The following is a 22,841-nucleotide window of genomic DNA, read 5'->3' as shown; positions in this document are numbered from 1 at the left end:
TTAAACAAAAGATTAAGATGTTGCAAGGACTAGATCCTTGCAGAGGAGAAAAATACTGGTTTTCAAGGTCATTCTCATGCTTGTCTTTCTAGAAAAGTATGTCAAAGTGTTTTTCATCATTTTAGAATGTTAGCAGTACATCATTCTCAAGTACGGAAGTAAGTCAGAAGATTGTATTACGCAAAAAGTTCAGCAACAATTTTAAATGCGTAAAACAGTGCTCTTTTGCGTGGGTCAGGGTCAGATGTAAAAGAGGTTTGTGATGAAATAGAGTTATGTTACTTTGCTTCTGAAAAAGACAGCGGAGAAAGTGAGATTAATAGAAGTAGATGTTGAAGAAAATGTGTAACATACTACTACAGAAAATGTGTATTATATGCTATGTTGTTTTTATGCAATGTGCAGACATAGTTCACTATGTTGAAAATGTTTTTTACACAGATTTGTTTTTTTTTAAACAATCTCATTGATCGTTTTTTTTTGCCTGCTGTTATGTGATGAGTAACATTGAAATCACTATCTATAGTGAAATTCAATAAATTCTAACAGCAAAAAAGCCAAACTAAATACTTTATATAATGCTAACATTATGTTGTATTTACAAAATTATAATATATATTATAACAGTTTTTTCCTTTTCTTTTACAGATCCGAAATCTAAAGTTTGAAAGTTTTTAAAATTTAAATTATAAAAAACAACTGCAAAAAAGGTTTCAAATATTTTGATATCTACTACTGTCAAGGTAAGATTAAGTAATCGAAACACTATCTAGGCACTACTATCAGTTGTGCAATATATATATATATATATATATATATATATATATATATATATATATATATATATATATATATATATATATATATATATATATATATATATACCTGAAGGGACGGGCTGCTGCAGTTATGGGGATTCAGGGTGTTTCCCGCTGTTTCATGGATCTACGTTCGACCCGCCTCACCTGGAGCTGGCTTTAACCTACAGTTTCCCCACTTCCCCACGCCACCAGCCTCGCAGCGCCAGGACAGTGCCTGCTGGGACATGGAGTCCATTGAATTTGACATGTGCTCCTATTGGTGTGATGACATCATTAGGGGGAGGGGACACAGCACCAGCAAGTATTTCACACAGGATGAGCGTCATGGGGTTGTATACATAACAGCACAGGGCACTGAAGAAGGCGAGTGTGCCGAAATGCATCTGCCGCTGCTGGGGTGTATGAAATAAATGGTTCCTGCACTGCTTTCCCCTGTGGCCTCTGATCTTTTCTTCGTGAAGGGATGTTTCCGGATATATATATATATATATATATATATATATATATATATATATATATATATATATATATATATATATATATATATATATAACCTCTAACTAGCTAGTTAGTAAAGTACTACCCATGCAGCCTAGGAATCATCCTGTCCGTCTCATGCACTTCTCCAATCACCCGTCCAGCACTATCTACTTATCCTATTACTTCACCAATACCTAAGCACTTTGAAAAGATTACAGTGCTGCAAACAGACTACAAGGAGATTTTATATTACTAGAGATGTACTTATGGAATATCCTAGCTACTAAGAGAAGTATACAGACGACATTCTATACGCTATGCCTGCAGACGTCTAATCACATACATACTATTGGTACTGTCTAGTAAATACTAAAGTACTACCAATGCGGCCTAGGAATTCTCTTGTCACTCATGTACTTCTCTAATCACCCATCCAGCACTATTTACTAATATAATCACTTTTACAATATCTATCCAGTTATAAATTCACCAGAGACCCTGTTTGTTGCACTGTAATCATTCTACTTTTTTTCCTCGTTTTTTCCTCTTTCAATGCGTGCTGCATTCCACAGCACATACTGAAGGAGGAACATGCCTTTAGTGACTGTTTTTCTGCAGGAAGGTGCCACTTCCTGCACAAAACAATCTCCCCACTACACAGACATATTTGCACCATGGTGCCTGCGTCAGCGCATGGCTGAAGTTTGTGTGCCACTGCAGAGGGAAGCAGAGTTGCGACATATTCATGTAAATATGTCACATCCCTAGGCTTCGGAAGTGCTGCAGCGCGGTGTAGCTATAGGGCTTGCAGTGTCACGCTGCAGCCCTTTCTCATAGATCTGCCCCTATAAATGCACCATACACTACTAATGCATTCTTTCAGTCAAGCATGCTCTACACATACATTCAACCAAACTTTCAGACATTTCTATGCACTTATAGTTCTTTTTTTATAACCAGATAAGGTAGTTCTGACAGGAACTTTTTTTCTTCTTTTTTTGTTTTGTATTTTTTAAACAATTTTGTAGTTTTTTTGGAGTTTTTCTAAAAACGACACAGTAAAAGGAAAAAAGTAAACGGGTAACTTTTGGAATTAAAGAACATTCCAAAACAAAACAAACAAAAAAATAATAACATTTATGGTTGCGCTTTGCTGCGCAAACAGCATCCACTGATTGTTCACAGTAGCAGATGACGCCTGAGCTGTTGATGTGGACACTCCGGAGGTGCTAGCAATGCCTGGTGGTGAATTTGTGCTGCACATTCCATCTCTTCTCGTGCGTGGGTGAATGGTCCGCAGATGTTTGATTTTGGAAATTGGACAGCACCCTTCAAAAATTATGCACCATTGCAAAACAGTTGTTAGAAACGAACATACAGAGTATTAGTTTTCCCAAATGTTCACAAAAGACACACGAAGTTGTGACTTTGATTTTCTTTCTTTTATTCAGTTTTTATTCTTTTCTTTTTTTGATAGTTGCGAATAGCCGACGCGTTTCGTCCGTTGCCGGACTTCTTCAGGGCTTAAAATAATCTTTCTGATTACGCTTTTCACATCCGTCTTGGTCAGACTTTCAAGGAGTTTCTTTTATTAATTGAAAGGTCGTAAGCAAGATCACAGATCCTAGTAACAGTCGGTGTCGACAAAAGACAAAAGCAGGCCCACAGTGAGGTCGAGGGGCTGGAACATACAGGAGCATCGCGCTGTGGCCTTTTCACTCAGTGCAGTGCTGCTGGAGAAATGCAAATTCTGGACGAATGTCTACCGGAGGTGCTAGCAATGCCTGGTGGTGGATTTTGTGCTGCACATTCCATCTCTTCTCGTGCAAGATTGCGTGGGTGAATGGTCCGCAGATGTTTGTACATGCTCGCAGTTCCGCAGGAGTATTTTTTTTCACTGCCTCGCGACAGGACCCGGTCACACAGAGAGCATGTGACTTTCGTTGCATTTACCTTTTTTTGTCCAGCAGGAAAGGTAAAAAATTTCCAGACCACTGATTCAGGCCTCTGCTTGGGTGGATCTTCTTACAAGATACCTTCATCTGAAGAATGATGAGGAGGTTGTTAACTGGATGCATTGTTCCAATATTTGAAAAACACCCAAAAAAACTGAAAAACCAGCTCTTGATGGAGAAGAGATATCGTTCATCAATTGCTCCAAACAGGATGACTAAAATGGGTGGGGTCCTTCAATAGTTACAGTGGGAAATGTTATAAACCAATCAAATCCTTTTTTTTAGGTCACATGGGAGTCGCGCACCCTGCGCGCATGAAGAACGCACCCGACGCGATTCCGCAAACATATATTTAAAAATAATATAAGTTTATTTCAAGTTGAAATATGTGATTTTTATAAATACATTAGATTATCTCTTGCCCTAATATGTATATTAAAGACACATACATATCATTTTAGAACAAACATTTTTTGTGGGAGTCGCGCACCCAAGCACGTATATGACGTCACGTGGGGCCCACCACCGCCCAAGCGTCGCATACCGTAATGTGCATGTATCACGAATACGAGGGAGCAGGAGTCGCAGACGGGTCGCATACCAATCGCGCACACCACGTAACATTATACGTGTATGATGTAACTGAAAAACACGCACCCGTCGCACACCATATGCGGATCCTTCACGTTTTATTCAAAATGGCCGCTAGAATATGCGCACCTGTCGTGATAGGTACGTTTTGGGCGCACGACCCCCCAAAATTTTTTTATGAAAAAAATGTGTTAAAAAGAAAATAAATATTAAAATAAAAACGAAATATTTAAACAATGTTTTAAAAAATTTTTTTTTGAAATTCAGAAAAATGTGTAATGTTTATTAAATAATATATTTACGAATAAACAGTTAAAAAACTGTAGAAATTCAGTACAAAAAACAGGTATAACTATTATAATTAAAAATTAGCATTTAAAACACTGAAAAAATCATTGAAAGGTTTTTTAAATGCTAATTTCTAACTATAGAGTCCCTGAAACCTATGGGTTTTTCAGTGATATATATATATATATATATCCTTTACCATGCTCATGACGAGCTGAGCTCGTCATGAGGCACGGTGCTCCAGTGCTCATGACGAGCTCAGCTCATCATGAGCCGTGGAACGCTCAGGTGCGGGGAGAACTCCCCTGCTGTGCTGAGCGTTCCACGGGAGACGGTGCACCTGTGACTAGCTCAGCTCGTCATGAGCACAGGAGCGCCGTGCCTCATGACGAGCTGAGCTCGTCATGAGCATGCGGGCGCTGTGCGTGCCTCCCTTCCCCCCAGCATAGCGGGGGAATTACCCCCGCAGCGAAGGGGATCAATCAATCAATCAATCATGCCATTTGTATAGCGCACTACTCACCCGGGAGGGTCTCAAGGCGCTTGGGGGGGGGGAGGGGTATGCTACTGCTCGAACAGCCAGGTCTTGAGTTGTTTCCTGAAGGCGAGATGGTCCTGGGTCAGCCAAAGGTGGATGGGGAGGGAGTTCCAAGTCTTGGCAGCCAGGTAAGAGAAGGATCTTCCTCCGGCGGTGGCTCTTCGGATGCGTGGTACGGCTGCGAGGGCGAGGCTGGTGGACCGTAGCTGGCGGGTGGGCGTGTAGAAGGTCAGGCGGTCGTTGAGGTACTTGGGGCCCAGGTCGTGGAGAGACTTGTGTGCGTGGGTGAGGAGCCGGAACGTGATCCTCTTGTCGACGGGGAGCCAGTGCAGGTTCCTCAGGTGGCTGGAGATGTTGCTGCGTCGGGGGATATCCAGGATGAGTCGGGCAGAGGCGTTCTGGATGCGCTGGAGTCTTTTCTGTAGCTTGGCTGTGGTTCCGGCGTAGAGGGCGTTTCCGTAGTCCAGTCGGCTGGTGACGAGTGCCTGGGTGACAGTCTTCCTGGTCTCGGTCGGGATCCAGCGGAAGATCTTGCGAAGCATACGCAGGGTGTTGAAGCACGATGAGGAGACGGTGTTGACTTGTCTGGTCATCGAGAGGGAGGGGTCCAGGATGAAGCCCAGGTTGCGTGCGTGGTCGGTTGGCTTGGGTGCGGTGCCCAGGGCTGGGGGCCACCAGGAGTCGTCCCAGGCGGAGGGCGAAGATCCCAGGATGAGGACTTCCGTCTTGTCAGAGTTCAGTTTCAGGCGGCTGTCCTTCATCCACTCGGCGACGTCTTTCATCCCTTCGTGTAGGCAGGTTCTGGCTGTGTCGGGGTCTCTGGTGAGGGAGAAGATCAGCTGGGATATATATCGAGCCCCTTACAAAGGAGCTAGTGAAAAGAGGGAGCAGGAAATTTAACTATGCAGGCGACTTCCAGGTTTTACCCTGGCAAAAACAAAAATCTGGCACTGTGGACTAACTTTCTGGCCACCGGACATGGGAACGCTTCCAGTCCGAAATCTGTGGCAGAGTGTCTTGGGATCAGTATTGACCAACATTTGTCACTTAGGCCACATCTGCACAGTGACCTCTAAATGTGTGTTCCTATTAATAACAATCAGAAAGAATTAAACATATCTGAAGCTAGACGCTATGAAGTCTCTCATGGCAGCTGTGACTGGTGTCAGATCAGACTATGCAAATAGAAGATATCTTGGCCTACCTGATAGTGAACTAAAGCAAATACAACTGATCCAGAATGTCGCAGTCCGATTGATCTTTAGATCACCCCGTACAACATATATCAGCCCGTATCTTAAGGATCTACACTGCTGCCAATCTAGCAGTGGGTTACATTTAAAGACTACTGCTTGGTCTTAAAGTCCTTAATGGGAGTGGGTCCAAAGTATTTGAAAGCTAGAGTGTCAACATAATCCCATAAAAGGACTCTTCATTCAGCATCAGCTAAAGTTCTGGTGGTGCCTAGATTCAAGAAAAATAGGGCAGCTGGACAAAGATTCTTAGTTCTCACTCCCAACGAGTGGAACATTCTTCCTGCTGGCATTCAAACTATTACAAATGTGCCACCCTTTAGAAAAGTGTTGAAAACATTGCTCTTTAAGTAAACATTTGGCTAACTAGACTTCAGGAAAGACCTTTTCACTAACTTGCTCCTTCTATCATCTCATTAGAGCCAAGATAACCCTGAGTGAATGTTGTGCTTTAGAAATCATGTCTCATGTAAAATGACATAACATAACATCCTAGGAGGGTCCAATGACAATGGCTAGGCATTGAATGAGGTCCCAGTGAAGCGCTTGGTTTTGGCAGCAAAAGCTTTGAGTGGGAATTTCATGCCGAGGGAAGGTCTCTCACCATCCTGATACTTTTGGCATATTCTCCCGGTCAAGATTCTTTTTTTGGGGGCTCAGAATCCTTCAGTGGGCAAGGATACAGTCTGTTTCCAAAGAGGGATTCTCTGTAAGGTCCTGTTGAATCAGATTGGCTCTACGGAGAAGCTCCGAGTGGTGAAACCTGTTTCTTCAGCCCAGCAGCAATTAACCTTGGCCAGTTCGGGTTGCCAGGTTTGTCCCTGTCCTCCGGAGGTCTTTAGGTTCACCACTTTTTTAAGTCCCAGTTTTGAAGGGATGTTAGGAGAAGTCCAGTTAGACAGACACAGCCATGGGTTTCAGGTCTTCATAACAGAATATGTGGGGCAAGACTCACACCAGCAGAGGCCATTAGCAGGGACAAGGTCAGGCCAGATGGTATTGGTCAGCTGGACATTTCAAGTAAGGGCTTCTTGCAGATTTTAGTGGCCCTGCAGCCTACACTAGATGTCAGCCAACTGCCCCTTGGAGCCGACTTCTTTGTCATGGGTACAAGTGGGAGTAGGCCTGGCCCTTCAGGTCGCCACAAAGGTTTCAAACATGTTTTATCCAGGAAGGATTTTTTACACTTTAGAGAGTTACCACTGATACCTATATCTACCAGTCTGGATAACAGGTGCTTTCCTCCTCTTGTTCTTCCACAGTTCCAGTTGTGTTTTGAGGAGGGTGTGAAGGGATCCCACATTTATACCTGGCACTAACTTGCGGGTGGGGGTGACTCCAGTCCCCTACCTAACCAATAGGGGAACACTTACTTTGCACGCACACGCTACATCGCCGACTCGCCAAGCGCAAGGTAAGTGTTTTTTTTTTTTTGCATGTAGGGCTCTGGGTTCCATTTTGGCAAGCCCAGGCCTGCTTGGTGAAGACGGAGTAGAGGAATCCCCCCACATGGATTTGTGCATTGCTGCATTCATGTGAGCTGGGTGGGACACACACTGGAGATGAGGAAGGGACTCTCCCTTTACATTTCAAAAGGGGCCAGGACATTTCTGGAAAGGAGATTAGGCTGATAAGGTAATCATAAATTGTAGGACTGAGAGCCAAGGATTAACTCTTTGATGGACAATTCACTGTGGCTGACATCCTGGTGTGAACTCTGCCACAACTCATGAATTGAGTTGTGGGTCAATCAGCTTTGGGGTCTTGCTTGCTGTGACAGATATCCTTTAATGACAAAAGAAGAAAAGAGCAATGTACACTTCAAAAGAAGCAGAACCCCAACATAAAACTTCAAAGACTCAGACCCTATATCTGGAAAAGTACTGTAAGAAAGGGAGGTTGAGACCTCAAAACGTGTCACCAGCCAAGTAGCCAGACGGTCTGTGCAAGCAGGGGAAGCTCTGCAAGACTTCTGCTAGTGACCAGTACTATGGGGTCAAGTCATGCTAGTCTCCCTGCTCTGTGAGGCGGGGACATCACCCAGGGAAATCGAGACAACCTGCCCGGGAAACATAGAGCACTACTGCCTGCCTATTTGCCAAGACCAGTGTACCTTGTGATTGAAGAGGAGAGTGTTGGAAGAAGCATGGTCCATGGAGGATCCCTACCAGGCGAGGTGTGAAGATGTGGCTGTGCACCATTCAGGGTGTTGCCCATGTACAGGATCGTTTTCGGCGACCTCGTATGCCAGGAGAGAACCACTGTAAACTCAGCTGAGTGTTGAGTGCTGTGTGGAGGACACCAAGTTCACACTGTCTCGTTGCGATGACCCCATGTGCCAGAGGGGCCACGTTTAAATATTTGTGTGAAGAGCGTGTCAGGACTTTTGAAAGCTTTAGCGGTGACTCCATACGCCAAGAGGGGCTGCTGTGGTGTGGGTGACTGCACCAGAGGAGGCTTTGTTGTGTACTAGGTATGCGGCAACCCTGTGTGCCAGGAGGGGCTGCTGGCACCGAATCACCAAAGACTTTGGGCTGTCGTCCAGTACTGGAGTAAGGCTGTGACCAGTTGGTCAAGCTTCATTGCACAATTGACCCAACTCATCCCCCGAGGACAAGGAAGATGCTGAGGAGGATGCGGACACTCTCGCTGGGCTATAGTCCGGAGCTGAAGAATCGAATTCCTCCCCACCGCTGCCCCACCCCACCGCTGAGGAGAAAGTGACTTACCACGCCTTCGCTAGCTGGAAGCTGCTCAAATCGCTGGGAAGAGCCAGCCATGCCGCTCAGAAGAGTGAGCCTGCCAGGTGCCATTGTGCGCAACACAACCAGCTTGACCTCTCCAAGCAGGACTCGTGGGTGTCCACGCTAAGGGCACCCGAGATTTACTGTATCTCTGTATTGGTAGAACCACCTCCATAGAGAAGTTAAGCCCAGTGACCAAGCCAACACTACTATTCTAGAAGAGCTCCAGGCTGGAGTCAGACTTTTCATGAAATAGCCCCTTGCCATTGAAGGGCATGTCCATAAGTGTGGGTTGGACATCTCCAGATAACCCCACTGAACTAATTGAAGCATGACGTGGTGGAGTGACAACCATGCCCTAGAATCAAGCTACAGTGTCTGTAGAATCTACAGGATTTATTTAGAAGCTTCAAATCCCATACATCGACCAGATATGAAAAGGACTTTTTTATGTGGTCTAGGAGACTGATAAGAGTCAGTTTTACCAACTCGCAGGGCTTGGATACAGTAACCAACAATATACATGGCATTCGATGGATGGAAGGCTAGACTGCCAGACTTTACACCGCTAGAAGAGCCAAATCTTTTAAGAATCTTTATTCCTAAGTCGGCATGGGAGAGGAATTTGAATTTAATTTTACAAAAGAGACTTGCACGACCGGACTTTTTGGCAAAGGGTGTGAAGACAAAAAGTTTAGATCACTCAGAGCAGGTGCTACCTAGATACTGGACAGTGAACTTTTGGCCTAGAAAAGAGTTTTTACCAAGCAGCCAGGAATAACTGTAAAAGTATTTAATTTAAAGGAAGTACAAGCTGTGAGACTACAGAAAAGGGCAGCGAGATCTCTGATAAAATGTTAGATTAGGTCTCACAAAGAACACAGTAAAGTCCAATGCTTCCACTGACTTTCGTAACACATCAGTTAAAGGAGAGACTTATTCTGTGAGAGGCCCAGACAGGTGACTTGTATCCACTTCTGGAGAGGTATACAACCCACTTGCATTTTGAAAGTCGCAATATGGCCAGCATCAGTGTTGTAGGAAGGAACGAGGCTGGGGAGGGAAGGATGTTGTCTACCTCCGAGTCTTCATCATGAGTTCCCATAATCCTTGAAGCATCAGAGTTGAACCCCAATACGCAACTTTCAGGGGGAAGATATTGTGCAAAGGGGTCATCTTCAAACCAGGCTTTAACATTTCTTTCACAACTCAGATGATTTCAGTCGAATTCAAGGGCTTTGCCAAAAGGAGCTTTTATGTCTGTATTGACATGGCAGGTGTACAAAAGTGAACAGGCTCTTGTGCCTTAAATGGAACAGACTTCTTACATGGTGCACAGGCCGGAGCATGTTGAAGCAGGGTGTCAAGGTGAGGTTGGGAAAGAGCCTCTGGATTCACAAAGCCTGCCTAAATAGGCACATCCTAGAGTGGCGCAACGGGAGCCATAGAGCAGTCCTGAAAAAGTCCAACCTAGCCAGCTAGAAGGCTTTCGCCTGCATGGAGTCAGCCATGGATTAGGAAATTCTTATTTCATATTTTTCGATAGGGAAAGGCACTGGGCTTTCAAATGGTCCAAGGAACAGAACTATTTGCTCAAGGAAGATTAGGACTTCTTTCTATGGATTATTTTTGGGAAGACCTACTCGGTATCATTTTCTGGAAGACTTACCTGGAGGTGTGGACTTGGGCATGCCCCTGTGGGTCTTGACCAGAAATGTTTTTTCTTACCACTGTCCAATGGCATTCAGGTTCATCAATAAGTTGGTAGTGGCATCATGATCAGAGCCAAGATACCACAAGCAGATGTCATGTAAGTGTGAAAAGGACATATTCTTGAGGCATCTGAAACAGTGTTCACTCCTGAAATCTTAGAAAGAAACATTTGACTTATTGCCCAAAGCTCATTACTTTTGCTGATAAAGAGCACCAGACTTGCATGGATGATGTATGGAAAGACCAGAACAGTAACAAAGCCAGCATGGCGGTTGGTACCTAATGTACTCCGTTGGGCGAAGTGCCGTTGAACGATATCTCCCATTCTCAGTGTCAGATGATATGAAACAATCTCTTTCGCTTGGTCAGGATGCAACTGATCGGTACCTAATCATTGAGCTCAAGTTAAACCAGTTATCTTTGTTATCCAACTATTGGATGCCGTACAAAAAAAGGGTGATAATGTGTCTAACATGCCCATGTGGAGTAAGCCAAAGTTAAGATGATACAAATTATTTTTGTTGTAATTTGTTACAGGAAATTAAGGAATTTGCTGATACTTCCAATCATTAGAAATAATGATGCTCAAGACTATAAAACAGCAATGTTGCTTTTATGAACTTTTACGGATGTGGTTGCTTTGTGCAAGGTAGGCAGCTATAGGAACGGAAATAAAATATAGCATCCTACATTTCAGCACTTTAATATCTTTTTTGGAACACTTAGATGCTACTGATTGAGCGAATGCTCAATTTACAAATTGATGGTTTTAAGAAAATGTGATCCTGCAAAAACAGGATTACGTCATGATGAAAATCAGAGGAACACTACAAAAAGCTAGTGTTTAAAGAGCAGCAAAAAAAGTATATTTCTACAATGCAAAACCTCACCTCTGAATGCTTGTGCTTATTTGCTACTTCTCCGGGGGTCTTTCCGTCTATGGTTTGCAAACTTTTATCAGCTCCAAGTTCAAGAAGCTTCAAGACTGCACTTTTATGTCCTTGACGTGCAGCCCAAGTTAACGCCTAAAAAAAACAACAGAGTTGCTTGGCAAATACATTCAGGCAGCGCATCAAATATATTCTCCCATACACTCGGTCATAACTGTCACCTCTGGTAACAACCCAATGTTAAAACAAAACTCAGTCACACTGTATCAGCCCAGGATTGATGCCTTTGAGAATTATTCAATTTTTAAGAGCTCACTCTGACCACCCGTTTTAAATCCTGCTACACTCAGTTTTAATGAAAATGATCTTGTCCCACAATAAAAGGAAATAAAATGTATAAAAAGTACACAATATCACACTTGCACTCACATCAATGCTCTTGCTTATGGGATACTCTCCAATAAATACGTTTTGTGGGATCAAATCTTGTTTTCAGGGGTGTGGCCTGGTCACTCGAAATGGCTGATATGTTCTGTTGAAGATCCCATATTGATGCCACTGTATATCTTATATGATTCCGCTGCAGCACAGCTCTTTCCATCCTGACCATATGGTTTAACAGCAACAGTAGTGCAGGAGTCCCAGATGTCTGGAGCAGACTGCTGACATTATCTCCTGAAAAAGAGGGAGGGGATGGGGAGGAGTACCCTCACTTTTCCTGCTGAAGGAAGCAGTCTGGAGGTCTCCCACCCTAGTCTGGACAGACTAGGGTGATAACAGTCAGCCCTGCCTGGGGCCCTGGTGGGTCGAGAGGGCATCCGGATTAAGAGGCTCTTGAGGTCCTGGCAGAGCTGGTGAAATCCCCCAAACCTGCATGGAGATAAGGTAGTGCTGAGTGGGCGTGAGGTGGCTGCCGCAGGGGCGTCACAGAAACCCATGGTGAAAGTCCTCAGGCAGTGGGCAATCCCAATTGTGAAGGCCCTGTGGTAACAGGGACTTTATCACAGGTAAACCTAGAACTAGGAGAAGTTACATGGGCTGGCAGTGGCCGACTGAACCAACTGTGGAGACTGTGAGGCGAGTACATGCTGCCCTCTGCCCTTTCTGTTATATGGATGTGGCACCAGCCTTGTGTGCGCTCTACAATGATGGGGTGACTGGAGGCAATGCCCACTATCACATGCCTTCAAACTGAAGGTTGTCTGTGTGTCTATGAGGATGGAGACATGGAGGTAGAGGAGACCTGTATGCCTCTAACCAAATGCCATTATTGTATTACCAGCGCCCACCCTTAGCCCAGCTAGTCTACTTTCCCTTGCAGTGTTTCTTTGTCTTACGTGGCTGAACGCACCCTGCCACTTTGAACTCTGCTCCTCATCAGAGGAAGGGAGTGTTCGCGTTTCTCTTGATGTATATTAAATCCGGTGCCTCAGATCTAGTTCTGGACTAAACCAGCCTGGTTCATAAATATCACAAATCAATTGAAGATATTTAGAGGAAATGTTGGGCCTTAATAGTGGAATATATGCATCTCTACTCTGCTGAAGCAAGGTCACTTTATTTAGAAATCACATTTCTTTGATACTCAAGAAGAATGTCACTGGTCGGCAGAAACAAGACTTCATAAGAACGGCAGGCAAGACAAACAAGTTACTTACCTTCAGTATTTCTCTTTCTTGTGGATTTTCTACCTAACAGCAGATTCCTCACCTTGAGAATATCTTGCAGAGTGGATCCTGAAGATTTTAACAGCGGTAATCCTGCGAGTCAGTAGGTGGCACCATGCAGTTCCGAGTGGACTTCATCCAACCCCCAGAAGAGAGCATAACCCTGCATGTAAGCACCACTCTTGTCCGTCAATGTCAGTTTTTTGTCAACTGCCAATGCTCTTAGAAGTGGAGCCCAACAATAATCAGAGGTACCCGTGTACAGATTCCTAAGTTGGAGCCTTTTTTAATTGGAAAATACGCCATTACAAATAATGGAGAGGTGGGAGAGCAGTGATATAGAGGGTAATTGGATAGACTGACCAGCAGAAAGAGCATTACTGTAAAGTTACCGCAAGCAGGAACACAGTCTTCAAAATCAGCAGACGTAGCAGACAGCTGTGGATTGGTTCAAATTATGTACACATGAGAAAACTGAAAATCAAATTAAGAGTTCACAGTGGCTTCAGAAAGGGTTTTGGAGGAAACAAACGAGTCAAAACATTTTAGAAATCACATTACAATGGGTGATTTGAACAAGGGCAACTGGTCTGGCAAACATTTAAAAAAAGGCTGAAAGGGGCAACAGGAAACAATTTAGCAACGCCCACTGCAAGTCCTACCTGAGCCAAAGATAACACAAACAATTAGACATCCAACAGTTTGACCGGCAATGGATCAGAATTGCAGGTACCACACAGCAGCGGTTTCTCCTTCAGGACGGAGGAGAGTCGCCTCGCCTTCTGCGAGGGTAGCAGCAACCATAATATAAAACATGATTTAATAAAATGGTAAATGGGCACTGGGTCCCGGCTCGAGTGCAGGGCCATTCCTGCTGGCGAATGGCCGTAGGAATGACTTGCCTAAAGTGCGCATGTCGTATTGGCCGGCCAACCCAACATGTGCATTTCAGCCTGCACCAATATAGCCGTAAAACTGCCGGGCGGTCTGCAGACACAGGCTCCTAGTCTGAAATATAGCACTGTCAGCCTACTCCGACCAATCATGGTGCTACTCTCATGCTGGAAACGGCATGAGAGCAGCTCCAGGTCGGGTTAGGGTTTGTTAGCCCTTCACTTTCGAGTTAGGTTCGGTGGTTTGAACAGTGTCTTCGTTCTCTGAAGACACTGCTATGAAGATGTGAATGGCTGGTTGAGACGCGCACTGTACTTGAGTGTGTTCTCCATGTTTGAGGTGTCATAGCCTGGCCCCAAGCCTCGCTGGAAGCAGTTCATGCAATTATCTTAACAAATGTAGCTAACCTACAGTACCGTCCTGTGAAAAACTGCAGCCATCTGAAGGAAATCACAGTGTGTGTCATCTCCATGAAACAGCCGATTAAGTTATGAGTACGGCCACATGACACTGATGGACTAATTATACACTGGCCTCAGAGCCAGTGGAGTTGCCTCGGTGAGGCGCTAGTACATACAGGAAGTATCTAAGTGCCTAGGGAGAAAGGGGCAGCAGAGAAGAGTGGGCTGAGAAGATGGCCGCATTACATCGCAGACAAAGAGACTATAAATCATACAAATGAGTACATCAATGTACAGGAAATGCAAGAGGTCCTGCGTCTCCCCTGCACCCGTGAAACCAACGCTGGTAAGTACTTTTGTTCTTATTTATTTACCTTTATTTAAAAAAAATCCAACTGTTTAACTAATTTGACGGGATGGGTGAAGAGCTATTAAGTTGTTCTTGTTAGCTTTGGGCCGGAGACCTGCTGCTCTCGATTCTCCCCACCACTTTCACATGTCACTGGCGTAGACAGAAATTGTAGAAGGACGCACGGCAGCCAGGATGACATCCATGACTTTGGGAAAAAGATCAAATGCAATAAAGTGCCACAGTTCAAGCTCCGTGCATGGGAGTGCAGATTCTGCATGTTCGACCCTAGGACCCTGCCGCTATGATACAAGATCCTCACGAAGCGTAAGCCTGATGGAAGGTCAGATGCTCATACCCAGATGTTACGGGTAGCACAATCTCCTTGCCCACACTGGAGCTACTTGGATGACTTGAGCCTGGTCGTTCCTAATCTTCAGAAGTCGGGGCAGTATAGGCAGCAGAAAGGCATAGAGGGCCATTGCAGTCTACTCTATCTAATATGTATCTCCAAGAGAGAGCCTTTTAGGAAACACCAGCGTGCAAAAGTGATCGGAGGTGAAAAACTGATAGTCTAGGTTCTACCCATTGTTGGAAGATTACCAGCCAGTCCCTAATTCCGGGGCCCTCTCTATGGATCCTTTATCCTATATAACCTGCATTTCTTGGAGCAACATGGACAGGTGCTCCTCTGAAAGACGTTCTGAGGGTGGTGTAGAAAGTCTAAATAAATGGGGGGGGGGGGGAGGGGGTGGGTGCAAAGCCTTGTTGCAGGACGCATGTATTGGATGACCTCTTTTGCCATCCTTGGAGGAAATGTCAGATCCTACCTACTCCCAGGGTAGTCATATGCCACTAAGGGCAAACTAAAGCGGCTTGGAGGCTGAAGCCACATAGTCAGGGAGCTGAAAGGACTAGGGTGCCTGTTGCAGGAGTAGTGGGCCATGAAGGTTCCTGTTTGCCAACACTCCGGAGTAGCCATGAAAAGGGCAAAAATGTTGAAGGTACTGTCTTGTGGGGCTGGAAAGGCCCAAGGAACCTGCCATGGCCTGGCTTTCGTTAAAGCTTTCAAATGGCCTGCTCGCCAAACATGAGAGATCCATGTATCGGCATGTGCACTAAAAAGGCAGCCACATCACCGAGAAGTCAGGGTACATCATCCAAGTGTGCTGACTAAGAACCATGCAAGTGTCAACTGCTGTACCCTAGCAGTCTGCAATGTCCAGTCTAGACTGTGTGATATACATTGTAACATACTGACCATTCTAGAAGGTTTGAGCCAGGTAAGCCCAAAATTCTTTGCAAGATCTTGCCAAATCTTGCCAACCATGTCTCAAAGCATGGATATATCTCTCCAGAAAACACGGGACTTTCTACTTAACACCGGATTACCCAGAGGACTCCGCTGGATTCTGACCTCTGCTTCAACGAAAATCGAATGTGCAACAATCATATTGCGACACTCTGTATTGAAAAAAAGTTAAAGAACAATGTTATCAATCTGTTTAACCTTGAGAAAGCCATGGCGCTATTCGCCACACAGGGTGAAACACGTGTCGGCTGTCCTTGTTCTTTGTTCAATAAAGTTTTGATAATCTACAAAAAGAGTGAAATGGACTACTTAAGAGATGAATGAATGTATTAACAGATTTTGCCATCACAACATAAAGACAAAAAGGATTTATCCATGCTACATCAATAAACCATCTATCTAAAAGTAAGGAACGTATACTCACACTTAACCTAAACCCCCTTTTTTTGAAGCTCTTATGGTCCAGAGCTTTGAGTACGGTTCCTTCGCTACTTTGAATTCTCATGAAACAAGATATAGAACTGGGACCCCTGGAGCCTCTACCCCTGCTGAATCTCTCCAGAAAACAACTGGTGCCGACTGATCAGAGAGCCAGGGTAGCTGAGGAAAACAACTGCTGCCAAAATCCTTCAATTTGTTTTGACTCCGTCTGGGGAAATCGCGGGGAATGAACTGGGGTTCACTCTGCTGGTGAAAGCCAGACTCACGAAAGCTCTGGTGTAGGACGCGGTTGCAAAAACCCAGGGTCACCTGGTACCAGTCTGTAGCATCTGACAACTATTCTATTCAGTGGTGGACAGGAATAAGGATTACACCAGGTGCCCACAAGAATATCAGTCAGGACTTCATTAAATAAAAGCAAGGGTTCATTTGAAGTTTTCCAAGATTGCAAAACCCCTATCAATATGTTAGTTTTGACAAACAAGTTGCTTACCTTTGGTAATGCATTATCTAGTAGAGACTATATGTAGCTGCAGATTCTTACCTTCTAATTTCCCCAGGTGTCACACTGGATCTGTAAGATGTTTCGTGAGCAGTACCTCTGCACGCCGATAGGTGGCATCTATCTACTCTGCGTGCGTCACTGTTCATGCTGGAAGTGCCTTAGCGGTACCTATATAGGCGCCACCTAGGCACGCTGATGTCTGTTACTTTTCACGACTTTCCACGCTAGAAGCATGGAGACATGAAAATCACTGATGTGTAAAACTACGGTACTGAAAGGGTCAGCCCTGACCCTAGAAATCCATTCGCAGAGTGGGGAGATGGGTGATTCGGTAAGGAATCTGGGGCTAGATATAGTCTCTATCAGATAATGCTTTACTGAAGGTAAGTAACTAGTTCATCTAAGAGAGATTTATAGCTGAAGATTCCTTACCTTTGAATTGAATACCCAGGCAATACCATCCAGGAGGTGGGTCTTCCAACACATTTCATACATGGAAATCCTGCAGGACCGAGCAGGCAAAGAGCCCATCTCTACGGGCACGACTGTTCAGACAGTAATGATTGGTAAACATGTGCCATGGGGCCCAGGTTTCTGCCTGGCAGATGTCCAGGACCAGAACTCCACGTGCTAACGCAGTATTCGCAGCTTTAGCTCTGGTGAATGAGCTGGCAAGCGTTCAGGATGTTGCGGAGCGTAGCGGTTTTTGATGCAGTGTACGACCCATCTGGAGAAGGTCCGCTTCTGCATGGTCCGACCTTTCTGCACACCAACATACCCCATGAAGAGTTGGTCGTCCACCTGAAACTCTTGTGTGTGGTCCAGGTAGAAAGACAATGCTCTTTTTGGGTCCAGACAGTGGAGTCGCTGCTCTTCTTTAGAGAGATGTAGAGGAGTGGCAATAGGCAAGGTGACAGATTGGTCTACGTGAAATGGGGTGACCACTGTTGGCAGAAAGGAGGCCCATGTGCGAAGCACCACTTTGTCAGGGTAAACTAAGATAAGGTGGCTTAGATAAGGCCTGCAGCTCACTCACTCTGCGGGAAGATATAATCGCCACAAGGAAGGCTGTTTTCAATATCAAAAGCCTGAGGGTACAATTGAGGAGAGGCTTCAAAGAAGCACATATTAAGAATGTTAAGACCAGATTAATGTCCCACTGAGGCATGATAAAAGCTGATGGGAAAACAGATGGACTAGGCCCTTGAAAAACTTATGACCAATAGGGGTCTTGAACAATGAGGGTTGCTCAGGCAGCCGCAAGAAGGCAGAAAGAGCAGACCGATAACCCTTAAGAATGCCCAAAGCAGGGCCCTGCTGGGAAAGGGAAAGCATGAAAAGTAGGATTTGAGAAAGAGGTAGAAAGGGGTCAATATGTTTTTCTGCACACCATGCCACAATTTTTTTTCCAACGGCAGGCATATTACATCTTGGTGAAGGGACACATGGCTGGCAGAATGACATGACCGACATCAGGAGGAAGGTCGAAAGCGGTCAACTGCCGTCGCTCAATTTCCTGGAGGGGGACCCTGATCGGAGGATCGATAACCATGCTCAGTAGCACAGGATACCACTGTGCCCAGTCAAGCACGACAAGGATGACTTTGGATCAGTCATTCCTCTACTTCTTAATTCTGGGCATAAGTGGTATGGGTGGAAAGGCATGTAGGAGGTCTGAGCTAAACTAAAGACAAAAAGCGTCTCCGAGCAAGAACTGCCTTGGAAAATCCAGCATGCAAAACTGCTGCTATAGTATTCTCCGCAGAGGCAAACAGATCTAACCAAGGCTCTCCCCACCGCTGAAAGAGCCCTCGGGCCACCTCCGGGTGGAGATACCATTCATGATCCTCTAAGCATTGGCGACTGAGTTAGTCTGCCCTGGCGTTCAGAGAGCCTGCCAGGAGTTGAACCACCAGGGATATGCCCTGCTGTTTAAGCTAGGTCCAGAGGTGCAGTGTCTCTTAACAAGGGGTCCCTGACTCCCACCACGCCCTATTTGTTGCAGTACCTCATACGGTGGTGTTGTCTGGGAACTCCTGCAACTAGCCTTCTCTTGCTGGAGTGCACAAACGCTTTCAATGTCTGACATGACCTATCATAAACGGCAGACAGTGCCAATAGGCAGGCAGGATGGGAATGTAAAAATAGACATACAAGGCTACCATCCAGTCTCCTGGGTCCAGGGCAGACTAAACCTGAGCCAATGTAAGAATTTAGAATTTCTCCTTCTTGAGGAAGAAGGTGAGGGCTGGATGATCTAGATTAGGATGAAGGCCTTTGTTCTTCTTGGGAACCAGATGAAAGCAGAAATAACCAGTCTACATCTGGCCCCAGAACCCTCTCTATAGCTCCCTTGGCCAAGAGTCATGACTTCCTCGCGGAGAGGTGATAAATGATTCTCCATCATCCAGTCATAAGATGGTGGCATGGAAGGAGGGGTAGTCTTGAAGGGGAGGAAGTAGCCCCTTCGGACGATTTGCAAAACCCACCTGTCTGCCAGTGGGGCTGCTGATAGCGAACCCTGCCACCAACTGGATGCCCATGGTGGTAAAGGGGTAGATTAGGAGGGTTTGGAGGCTACAGTTGCCAGAGGAGGTGTTGGAATGACCAAACCACTGGGTACCTGACACACAAGGTATATGGATACAGCGCCCTTATCCATGCAGAGGCTGAGGAGCATGTGCAGCTCGTTGGCTGGGAGGAAATTGGCATGGTTGGAAGACCTGTCTGTAGCCACAAAAGGAGTGAAAGCCAGATTGGGAATTATGTGGGGCCGCAGAGTGTGATGTATTCCTATAGGTACTGTATCGATTCCCCTATTCCTGACCCTGGTTTGGTCAATAATTAACTAGCAGCCATCCAACGGTGCAAAAACCGTTATCTGATTAAGCCACACCACGGCACAGAAGCGCGTTATCTGATTAGGTCATAACGCATGCCATCTAATTAGACAAGCGATATTCCTCCAGCCTCTGATAAGGCATACGGAGTTCTCAAAACAAATCAACCCTACAGCGACCTGGGAAATTCCCATAGCCATTGTTTTGATTTCACCGAGAACTTCAGCAAAGAATGTGCGAACGAGCCCGTTCATATGACATCCTTATTGACGTATATATGTCCATCCTTACGTCAATCTCGGCACCTTTCAGGTATAAATATTACCGACATTGCCTTAAGCAAACACATGCGGTGGTGACGAGATCGGAGCAGCGAGAAGTGCTGAGGAGCCCAGCAGAGAGCGAAGCCCACAGACGCTGCCCGCCTTCCTGACGCGCTGAGAACGAGACGCTGCCTTTCTCCTGCCGAGAAATCCAGCTCCGGCGCTTCCAAGCAGCCCTCGCAGGCAGCTGGAATATCAAGACCTGGGATAAGAGATACCAGCCCTCCATCATTCTAGATCTCAGGTACAGAACTGAATAACCCCTTGCAGAGAATTCTCGAATCAGTCCCTTGGCAAAACAAACTTAACTTAAACTGCTACTTATCTACTCCCGCCCACGTATTAGGCATAGGTCAGGTACACTGGGGTAGGCGTGGTTAGAAGCACCAGTTGAGTATGATTAGTCAAATGTATATATGTATGTATCTATTTTATCCATTTTAAAGTATCATATGGCTCAGAAACCATATCAATGCTTTTACAGTATTATTTTATAATTCTGTCTCTACTGTATGCACTTTACTTAACTACAAGTATTGCAATAATAGCGATTCATTTCTCTTGTATGAGAAAAGAGACTGATCAATAAATAACATCTTTTATTGAACAACGCCCATCTCTTATTTCTCTACAAACTGGTGAAACTAAGAATGCACGTACTGACTGAGTAAAATAAGTTGTCTATTGTTTTCACACGACTCTAGAGATACACTCTTGATTAGGGGAGAGCAAAGTTGTCATGTTCTATGGTTGTCAGAAACTAAATCCCTTCTTGTCTATCCAGGGAGGTTAAAATCCTCCTTGCCTATTTGAGAAAGTTTCTAGTGAACTCTGAGCTAGCTGGCAAACACAAAACTTTAAGTCTAATATCGTCGGTAGAAGACCTAGTTAACCTCTGCCCTAGGTCTATACTATTGAAGATATTATTCCAATGAGCAGAGCCTATTGGGATAATAGGAACTACACTACATGGCGCCCAACGTTTGGATAGGCGATAAAACTAACGCAAGACATTAGAGTAACTCAGTCGTGCTTTTTCACACAGACCCCCTTTTTTCCCATAATACTCCAAAGACGTCTGGAGTGGGTGAAAGGTCATATCCGCCAAACCTCGCAGGAGGAGACTCCTATGTATGGTTCTTGGTTTATTCAACGTTGAAGGATACACTGTTCCAAAATATTGTGCATCTAATCTTTGTTTCATAGAAACCTGATCTGCAAACAAACAGAATAACCTTTCTGTCAGTAAAATGACAGAAAGTGAAGACGAAAGGGAGACAGTTAGACTAGCAGCTGAACTCCTAGAAGCAGACAATACTCTGCTGGAAAATGACCCAAATGCAATACTCATCCCGGTCAACATAAGGAAATCTATAACCTTAAAACTTATAGAAAATGGACTGACACCTAGAGGTGGTACAGTCATATTCGTAATTGAGGCACACGAATATCGGCAGACAGAGGTATTCTATTCATGGATAAACTTTCCAGCAGCAAACGCTGTAACAAAGGACTTCCACTATTACAAAATAGAGGAACCTCCTAGTGAGTACACTCCTTTCGAGGAAGTGGAAATACCACTCAAATTCCAAGAGCACCTGCTCTTGTTTCATGGCGCCCTAAAACATAATAATCACATCACCAGGCTCGGTCCACTAGGTAGACCAGGAGCAACGTGGCCGGTCCTAGCCGGATATACACCACATCCAGACATTGAAGAAATGCCTGCACCAGAGCTTTTAGTACAGCTAAAACAATTAATAAAAATACATAGACAATTAGTCCAATATGTAATGCGGACTTCAACAATCCAACCAGCAATTAAAATTCCACAGCTGACCAATTATCAGGGGAACACAAATAAAATTACACCTTAGAACATACAGTCCTGTCTCGGTTAAGTACCCGCAAAACGGGAACAAATTTCTTTCTGGCTAGCACAAAAAATCACTCAAATAGAGGCGGTGTTTCCAGATACCACCCCTGTTGAGAAACATAGGATTCTGACTATCTGTCACCAAATGGGAATCGCAGCACATGTGGAGGACTGTGACACTTGGGGAACAGTCTTTGCTTCCATTTACACAAAAACACATGGTGTACCATCCATGTCAGTAATACCAGATGTACTAAAACAGATTCAAGATGAATATGGTCCAGAACCCGCTTTAACTCTCGGTATGAAACTACTGAAAGATTTCAAGCAGGTCTCGGCAATATTATTAGACAACATAAAGGGAGAAGCAGCAAATGTGGCGATTCGCCAGAGGTTAAAAGAGACAAATATAGCAGACCAACCATCTGAAATTGCCAGAATCATAGAAAAATCCTATGAAGAACTAGGAAGAGATAGTTTGGGTGGAATACCAGTGAAACCCCAACTAGTTGAAAGTCCTGAAAAGGTATTTATAAAAAATAATTTAAACAATCAAAAAAAGAGCTGGGATGGAAATAAACAATCCAATCCTAAAGAAAAAAGATTCCAGTCCAGAGGAAGGTCTCCTTGGCAGAGAGAAAGATCTCCCGACCAAGGACGCAAGTCTCCCCAACGGGAGCCCTCTGTGAAAAAATACAACCTTAGAAATAGGGATAATATAAAGAAACCTGATAGATATCAAGATATTGATACACGTCCCTCTAAATCTTTTCAGACTTCCTCGCAGAAATCAGAAAGAAGAGGACGATCAGAACAAAGGGAAGATCACGTCAAGTCCAAAGACAAAGAACCTGCTCATCTGAATAAAAAATTACAATAGCCAGCCAGTATTAAAGTAATCAACAATGCCGAGAATACTGAGGACACAGCTGAAAAACGGAGAATGGGCTCAGACAATGC

General features: G+C 44.7%; 1 protein-coding gene across 6 annotated transcripts in view; it reads right to left on the bottom strand.

Moving 5' to 3' along the window:
• Positions 1–22,841, bottom strand: part of ASZ1 (ankyrin repeat, SAM and basic leucine zipper domain containing 1) — a 2,002,188-nt gene that overhangs the window by 1,079,463 nt on the left and 899,884 nt on the right. For all 6 annotated transcript variants that reach the window (XM_078674339.1, XM_078674340.1, XM_078674338.1 and 3 more), the window contains one exon: positions 11,274–11,408. In XM_078674339.1, coding sequence (XP_078530465.1) covers positions 11,274–11,408 — 135 coding nt within the window. The remainder of the gene's footprint in view (positions 1–11,273; positions 11,409–22,841) is intronic.

This window comes from Lissotriton helveticus, chromosome 1_1 (genome assembly GCF_964261635.1).
Source record: "Lissotriton helveticus chromosome 1_1, aLisHel1.1, whole genome shotgun sequence".
Classification (NCBI taxonomy): domain Eukaryota; kingdom Metazoa; phylum Chordata; class Amphibia; order Caudata; family Salamandridae; genus Lissotriton; species Lissotriton helveticus.
Note: the sequence above shows the minus strand (reverse complement) of the source record. Positions and strands in the feature narration are given on the sequence as shown.